Below are 8,528 nucleotides of genomic sequence, written 5' to 3' on the forward strand. Positions count from 1 at the left end.
GATTACAGGCACGCGCCACCATGCCCAGCTAATTTTTTGTAGTTTTAGTAGAGACAGGGTTTCACCATGTTGACCAGGATGGTCTCGATCTCTTGAACTCGTGATCCACCCGCCTCGGCCTCCCAAAGTGCTGGGATTACAGGCGTGAGCCACCGCGCCAGGCCATTTATTAAATTTTCTAGTAAATTTTCCTTTCTATCCTTTCTTACTATATGTATTTGTCAGGTTAAACTAGAAATGCTAACTTGTTTTTTTTTTCTTGAGACAGAGTCTCACTCTGTCATTCAGGCTGGAGTGCAATGGCGTAATCTTGGCTCGCTGTAACCTCTGCCTCTCTGCTTCAAGTGCTTTTCCTGCCTCAGCCTCTCAGGCAACTGGGATTAGAGGCATGCACCACCACACCCAGCTAATTTTTGTATTTTTAGTAAAATGCGGTTTCACTATGTTGTCCAGGCTGGTCTCCAACTCCTGATCTCAAGTAAGCCGCCTGCCTTGGCCTCCCAAAGTGCTGGGATTACAGGCATGAGCCACCGAGCCCAGCATTTCTAATGTTAATTTCTTATTTATGTCAGATTCCATGCACATTGGTCAAGGTTCTTTTCCTCCATGAGGTGACTCAGGGATCCAGGCTAAAGGCATATTGGGACTCTTTCATATTATCCTGTGGCCTTCAAAGTTGTCACCTCAAGGGAGGAGAAACAGAGGGTGCAAGCCAGCTGGTAGGGTCTTGGACAAGAAGAAAGACATCACTTCTGCACATTCTTCTTTGACAAAACTCAGTCACAAGGATCATTATCTTATATGTCAAGCAGAGGAAACAATGTAGTGAAGACACAGTGGTCTGTGAAATAACATCTCTAGCATGAAAGTACAGCATGAGTCTCCAGTGGTGTGAGGTTGATGGCAGGAGAAAGAGCTGGGAAGGAAGAGGCCAGCGGGCAGGTCTTCCCTCCTGGCCTCTGCAGCCCCACGGTGGGACACTTGCATGGATCTCAACCATCAGTCTTTTCTTTTGCAGGTCCTTACTCTCTGACCTATGTCTACACGGGGCTGTCCAAGACTGTTGGAGACATCCCCAAGTTTCAGGCCTTTGGCCTCCTCAATGACCTTTCCTTCTTCGAGTATGACAGTAAAGACAGGAGGTCTCGGCCCCTAGGACTCTGGAAACAGGTGGAAGGAATGGAGGATTGGGAGCAGGACAGCCAACTTCAGAAGGCCAGGGAAGACATCTTTATGGAGACCCTGAATGACATCATGGAGTATTACAACGACAGTAACGGTCAGTGAACAACAGACTGAGGGGGTGGAAGGCCTAACCCAAGAGGCAGCCCCCCAGGTGCCAGTGGCAAGGGGTCAGCAGGATGGAAACAGTCCCAATCCCAGAGCAGGAACCAGAGGCACGGCAGAAATGCAGACATGTCCGCATCCCTCCCACCCCACAGCACAGGTGCTCCCCGCTTCCCCATCGATTGCCCCATCCTCATCCCAGGCCTCAGCTCACACAGGAAGTGATGGCAGAGTCACTTCTTACCCAGGCACCTCTGACCTCTCACCTCCACACCCCCACCAATCAGAGGCTGATTCCCCCAGTGAGAAGGCATCAGACTCACTCCTGACCTGGGAGGTTGCCTGGAGAGTGAGCCACTCTCCAAGTCGCTCAGACCTGGGCTCAGCTGGTGGCTCTACCAGTCCCAGCTGTTGACAGTGAGACGCTCCCAAAATATCTGGTTGAAATCTGCAAACACTGGAGCATTGAGACCTACCTCCAAACAGTTTTGTAATATTTAACTTTGTCTATTCCATGAAGGATGTCACAGTCTGTCCTGATCTCCCTTGCAGCTCCATCGCCTAGGACAGGGTGCAGCCAATATTTGCTCAATTGAAATGTGTGGAATGAACAGAGAAAAGCACCTGGCACACATGGTAGCCCATGCTGGGGGCTCAGGAAGTGCTGGATTCAAAACCGCGGGCTGTTAGAGTTCCCTGGAGCCCTAAAGTTTCTCCTTTCCATAAGATGCAGACCCGGGAAGGGCCACCTGCACTGTGGTTGGAGGAGCTGGTGGCAGAGCCTGTGTAGAGATGGTCTCTATGTCCCCAGCCCAGCACTCTTCCTCCTAAACCACACTGCTGGCCCCAAGGCCGCCAACCTCAGGCCTGGTGAACTGCTGATGTTAAATTATCATAGAGTGGGTGTCAAAAGATGGGCTTCTAAGTACAAAAATGCCCAAGATGCTACATGGGATCTGAAGGTTTCCAAAAAGAGCAAGAAAGAGACAGGCAGACATTTGAAGGGTGTGGGATGGGAGATCTTGGAAACGAAAATGGCCCAGGCTGTGTGTCAGCAATAGGAGAGGCGGGGGCACAGGTGATCAGGAAAGACACTGGAAGAAGCTTTGATGGACAGAAATAGAATTGATAGGAGGAAGAAGAGAGATGGACACAGGGTATTAGAAAATAATTGTGGCCTAGCGCGGTGGCTCACGCCTGTAATCCCAACACTTTGGGAGGCCAAGGAGGGCGGATCACGAGGTCAAGAGATCAAGACCATCCTGGCCAACATGGTGAAACCCTGTCTCCACTAAAAATACAAAAATCAGCTGGGCATGGTGGTGCGCGCCTGTAGTCCCAGCTATTCAGGAGGCTGAGGCAGGAGAATTGCATGAACCCAGGAGGCAGAGGTTGTAGTGAGCCGAGATCTCGCCATTGCACTCCAGCCTGGTGCCTGGCGACGGAGCGAGACTCTGTCTCAAAAGAAAAGAAAAGAATCTTAGGCAGGGCGCATTGTAATCCCAATACTTTCAGAGGCTTAGGTGGGTGGATCACCTGAGGTCAGGAGTTTGAGATCAGCCTGGCCAACATGGTGAAACCCTGTCTGTACTAATAATACAAAAAACCTGGTGTGGTAGCATGCATCTGTGGTCCCAGCTACTCAGGAGGCTGAGGCAGGAGAATCACTTCAGGCGGAGGTTGCAGTGAGCTGAGATCCTGCCATTGTACTCCAGCCTGGGCAACAAGAACAAAACTCCGTTAAAAAACAAAAAAAGAAATTAATAGTAGCTGACATTTACTGAGCACTTATTTTGTGCCAGGCTCATCTATGAGCATATTTAATGCTCAGAATAACCCCCTAAAATAGTGCTCTTGGCATTGCTATTTCAGAGGTGAGGGGAATAGAGGCACAGAGAAGTGAGTGGCTCCAGTTCAGGCAATACACCAGTTGGGAGCAGGAGACACCTGGGACTTGAGCCCAGACAGCCTGAGAGCTGCCAGAGTCTACACCAACAGCACCAACCAGTGCTGGGTAAACACCTCTTTTATCATCAGGATGAAGAGGCTGTGTCCCCCGCCCTAAGGAGGTCCATTTCTGAGAGTTGTGGCTAATGGGCAGGAAAGTTGGGACTTTAGAGATTTGGAGATTTGGGATAAAGTTATCAACACCAGAAAGGAAGAAAGAAGTGATCAGATTAGGGTTATTCAGGTGATGATATGAACTCCACCTAGAGCTGAGAGAAAAGGCGAGCCTTCCTTTACTCATATGGAATCACAAATCATTTCTATCCAATTCAGAAGTACACTTTGGTGTAGTTGTGACAGCTTCCTCAGGACTCAGCATAAATTCAAACAAGTAATTGTCCTTAGAAGAGATGCTGTAGAAGAGACAGAAATCTATCCATATTCTGTAGCTCTTTTTTGTGTGTGTGAGACAGAGTTTTGCTCTTGTCACATAGGCTAGAGTGCAATGGTGTGATCTCGGCTCACTGCAGTCTCTGCCTCCTGGGTTCAAGTGGTTCTCCTGCCTCAGCCTCCCCAGTAGCTGGGACTATAGGTTACAGGCATGTATCACTACACCGGGTTATTTATTTATTTATCTGAGGTAGAGTCTTGCTCTGTCGTTCAGGCTGGAGTACAAAGGCATGATCTCGGCTTACTACAACTTCTGCCCCCCAGGTTCAAGCAATTCTTCTGCCTCAGCCTCCCAAGTAGCTGGGACTACAGGCGTGTGACAGCATACTGAGCTAATTTTTGTATTTTTAGTAGAGATGGGGTCTTACCATGTTGGCCAGGCTGGTCTTGAACTCCTGGCCTTAGGTGATCCTCCTGCCTCAAAGTACTGCCCCAAAAGTGCTGGGATTACAGGCATGAGCCATAGCACCCGGCTTGTAGCTCTCTTAAGGAGGAGCATACCCCAACTGAGACAAGCCTGAAATGCCGAACCAAACTGAGTTAGCCTCTCTCTGTCTGTTGTTGTGTGTTGGAGTAGTAACTTATTTGCCTTGATAAAAAGATTGCATGCTTGAATTGCAAAAACCTTTATTTCTTTTGGGTTGCCAAATGTACAGTACCAAGAGTTATTTTGATGAATTTCTCACCAGGCTGACTGTCTCTCTGTGGGGTTGGGGGAATTTTCAGGGTTTCACACTTTGCAGGGACGGTTCGGTTGTGAGATCCAGAATAACAGAAGCACTGGAGCATCCTGGGAGTATACCTATGATGAAAGGGGCTACATTAAATTCAACAAAGAAATCCCAGCCTGGATCCCCTTGGACCCAGCAGCCCACATCACCAAGAAGAAGTGGGAGGCAGAACCCGTCTATGTGCTGCGGGCCAAGGCTTACCTGGAGGAGGAGTGCCCTGCGACTCTGCGGAAATACCTGAACTACAGCAAAAGTATCCTGGACCGGCAAGGTACTCACTGCTCCCTGCTCCCCAGTACTAAGTCCAGAATAAAAGATGATCTCAAGCTAGGCGCTCAGGCAACATCTGAGTCTGGTCTTATCTGTTCCTGAATGTTCTCTCAGACCCCCTGCTTTCATCTTGTAGGATTCATTCCTTCCCTGGGATGACATAATTTGTGGTCTGAAAAGAACATCTTCAAAATTTCAGGCAGAATGTGCCAGGAAGTCCATTCTTTGTCGGTGGGTGTCCCCAAATCGTCTCCATTTGACAGACAAGGAGCTTGAGGTCAGAGAGGTTAGGGTAACACTGTCTGTGAGAGGCAGAGCTGGGACTCCAATTCCAGACTTCAGGTTCCCAATCCCATAGTTGTATCTCTCTACAATGACGCCTCCCATCTGAGTGGTGTAGAGAATGGAGGTGTGTAAAGTGTCAGCTCTGGAACGATGAGACCGAGCCAGTGTGAGAGGAATTGATGGCTGCAGGCTGAGACTTGGATTGGAGACGTGGTGAGACTCAGGAGTGTGCAGTGCTGCAGGGAAGAGGTTGCTGGATAGAGCCATGGGCTGAATCAAGCAGCTGGGCTGAGACTGGGGGAGAGGAGAACTCCAAGGCCCACTGAGATATGGAAACGTGGGGAAGTGCACGGAGCATTCACAACTTGTTGCTGAAAGAGTCAATGCGTGGGTGGGGTGGGGACTGGGTGAGAGCAGAGCCAGGATATTCCATGATCCAACAGAGAAGGACCTGGGAAAGCGTCAGCCTTCCCTGATCTTCTGGAAAGTGTCCTGGGTGGCAGGTGCTGCTGATCGCTGACATCCAGGGGTGGGGGTGGGAAGAGACCTGGGCCCTGAGAAGTCGACCTCAAGCCTTCAGTGTCACGCTCTATCCCTCCACAGCTCCTCCCTCCGTGGTGGTCACCAGCCACCAGGCCCCAGGAAAAAACAAGAAACTCAAGTGCCTGGCCTACGACTTCTACCCACGGGAAATTGATATGCACTGGACTCGGGCCGGCAAGGTGCAGGAGCCTACGTTAAGTGGAAATGTTCTTTACAATGGAAATGGCACTTACCAGGCCTGGGTGGTGGTGCACGTGCCCCCGAAAGACACAGCCCCCTACTCCTGCTACGTGCAGCACAGCAGCCTGGCCCAGCCCCTGGTGGTGCCTGGGGATGCCAGTTAGGAAGCAAGGGCTGGAGGCAATGTGGGGGTCTCAGCCCCAGTAGCCGCCCTTCCTACCTGGCATGGGAGCTGAACCTTAGAAATCACCGTCAATGGAACCGCAAGGCTGGAGGAGCAATGTGGGGGACAGGCAGGAGGCGGATTTGGAGACCGAAGACTGGGATGCCTGCCGTGAGCTGCCTCGGACCCCAAAAATCATCTCACCTTGAGCCCTCCCGCACCCCACTGTCTAACCTGTAGAAGCTAATAAATAATCATCCCTCCTTGCCTAGCATAACAGAGAATAGTATTTTTAATGGTGATATGCTGTAGACATGTGACTAGATTTTCTCATTGGTTCTGCTGTCAAGCCATGGATTCATCTGAAACTTTTGGTTTCCCCTGGAGGCCATGGTTCCTGGGCTCCTTGACCAGGGCAATCCCAAGTGTGGCCTGAAGCCCCTCTCCCTTGGGGATATTTCAGGCATCCCATGCTGACGTGCATAGGTGTGGCCATGGCCTCTCTGGCTGAGAGGTGCTAGAGCTCTTAAAGCTTTTACATAAACCCAAACCTCTTCTGTGCCTCAGTTTCGCCACACTCCTTGGCTTCCTGGGAGTCCCCGCCCTCCACTCCAGCTGCTGCCCATCTCCACACCATGTTGGCCTTGGCTCAAACAGCCAGAGCTTAGTTAAGAGCCCTCACCCCTCCAGGGCACAGCTCAAGGAAGCAGGAATTGGCCCTGAGGTTCTCAGACCCCCTCCGAGTTGAATCCCTGGGGGTGAGTTTCCTCAACTGAGTCACCAACCGCCATGCACAGGTTTCAACCCCCAAAAGACACAGCAGAGCTCTCACCTTGACCTTCTCATAAAGCCTCACCTACCTATGTCTGTGCTTTTCCTTCCTGTGGGACAAGAACTTCCTTTATGTCCTCTGCTCAGCCTCCCACTATATTATTCCAAAATTCATCCTCCAACATGTGGTCCTTAATAGAGTCATTCTCAGCCTGTAGAATTCTGGCTTAATCATCTTATCTTTCATGAAAGCCCAAATTTGAAGGCTACATTTTTTTTTAAACGCTTTGTTCCAAAAGCTGAAAATTTTTGTTGATGTTTAAATTAAATCCATGTTCTCTTCCTGGGCAAAAAAAAAAAAAAAAAAAAAAAAAAAAAAATGCTATCCAAACAGTAGAAGGGTCCAACTGATTTTTTTTTTTGAGTTGGAGTCTTGCTTTGTCGCTCAGGCTGGAGTACAGTGATGCGATCTCAGTTCACTGCAACCTCCATTTCAAGCAATTCTTCTGTCTCAGCCTCCCTAGTAGCTGGGATTACAGGCACACACCACCATGCCTGGCCAATTTTTTTGTATTTTTAGTAGAGACAGGGTTTCACCATGTTGGCTAGACTGGTCTCGAACTCCTGACCTCAGGCAATCCATCTGCCTCAGCCTCCCAAAGCGCTGGGATTACGGGCGTGAGCCACTGTGCCCAGCCAGCAATTGATATTTTAAAATATGAATTTTGCAGAAATAAAAAGTGGAGGATAAACATTTCAGGTCACTGAGGAAACCAAAAGTCCAGATGAACAGGTCAGGGCTATGGAAGGTTGGCATTGGAGACCTGGCCTCATCAAGAGCAGGAGAGGTGGGTGGAAGTGGATAACAGGAAGGAAGCCTCAAAAAAAACTAAGTCCTGGCTAGGTGTTGGGGAGGAGGAGACAGGCACAGAGCCCTTGAGGCACTCAGTGGAAACTTCCCGCAAGGTGTGAGATTTCAGAGGCAATGGGTCCCTTTAGGGCAGCTTGCTAAGAAAAGGTCAAAAGGGAAGGGTGAGAGGGCCTGATAAGGACCTGGGAGTGGAGCTGGGCCAGGAGCATTGACTCAACACACCAGGGAGAGTGAAGAGATCCGGAGAAGCGCATGTGGGTCCTTCCACAGTCACCTCCCGTTTCCCCAACAGAGGACCACCTGCAGATTCTCCCGCAGGCAGGACCAACTTCAAGTGCAATTGGAGAAAGTCTTACCTTGGAGAGTCTCCTTTAATAGCTTTTTTTTTTTTTTTTTTTTTGGAGATGGAGTCTTGCTCTGTGCTGTTGTTCCTAATATCCTGGGTGGAGAGAATGATATTACTCCCAATATCGTAGGAGGTGTACACACCTTCTCTGACATTTAAAAAAAATATCCAGAGTGGGAGAGGCTGATATTACTCCCAATATCACGGAAGGTGTAGACCGCCACTGTGATATTGTTCCTAATATCCAGAGAGGCAGAAGATGACATTACTCCCAATATTGAAGGTGGGTATAGCCCTGCTGTGCTATTGTTCCTAACAGCCAGGGCGGAGAGAATGACATTACCCCCAATATTGCAGGGGGCGAAAACCCCTTCTGTGTTATTGTGTCTAATATTTAGGGTAAGAGAGGATGGTATTTCTCCCAATATCACAGAAGTGTACACCACCACTGCGATGTCGTTCCTAAATACCCGGGGAGGGAGAAGATGACATTACTCCCAATATCGCAGGGGCGAACATCACTTCTGTGCTATTGTTTCTAATATTTAGGGGAATATATTTATTAATATTAATATTTATTCTATACTTAGGGTGTATACCCCCCGTGATATTATTCCTAATGTCCAGGGGGAAGAAGAAAATATTACTTTTTTTTTTTTTTTTTGGGGACGGAGTTTCGCTCTT

The 8,528-nt window shown here is 49.2% G+C and overlaps 1 protein-coding gene across 1 annotated transcript in view; it reads left to right on the forward strand.

Moving 5' to 3' along the window:
- LOC108308027 (zinc-alpha-2-glycoprotein-like) overlaps positions 1-6,133 on the forward strand; it is a 9,496-nt gene extending 3,363 nt beyond the window's left edge. The window contains exons 2-4 of the mRNA XM_017533651.2: positions 1,019-1,279; positions 4,411-4,686; positions 5,574-6,133. Of these exons, the coding sequence (XP_017389140.1) occupies positions 1,019-1,279; positions 4,411-4,686; positions 5,574-5,857 (821 nt within the window). The 3' untranslated portion in view covers positions 5,858-6,133. The remainder of the gene's footprint in view (positions 1-1,018; positions 1,280-4,410; positions 4,687-5,573) is intronic.
- Positions 6,134-8,528: the final 2,395 nt, after the last annotated feature.

Source organism: Cebus imitator, unplaced genomic scaffold (assembly GCF_001604975.1).
Source record: "Cebus imitator isolate Cc_AM_T3 unplaced genomic scaffold, Cebus_imitator-1.0 Scaffold82, whole genome shotgun sequence".
Taxonomy (NCBI): domain Eukaryota; kingdom Metazoa; phylum Chordata; class Mammalia; order Primates; family Cebidae; genus Cebus; species Cebus imitator.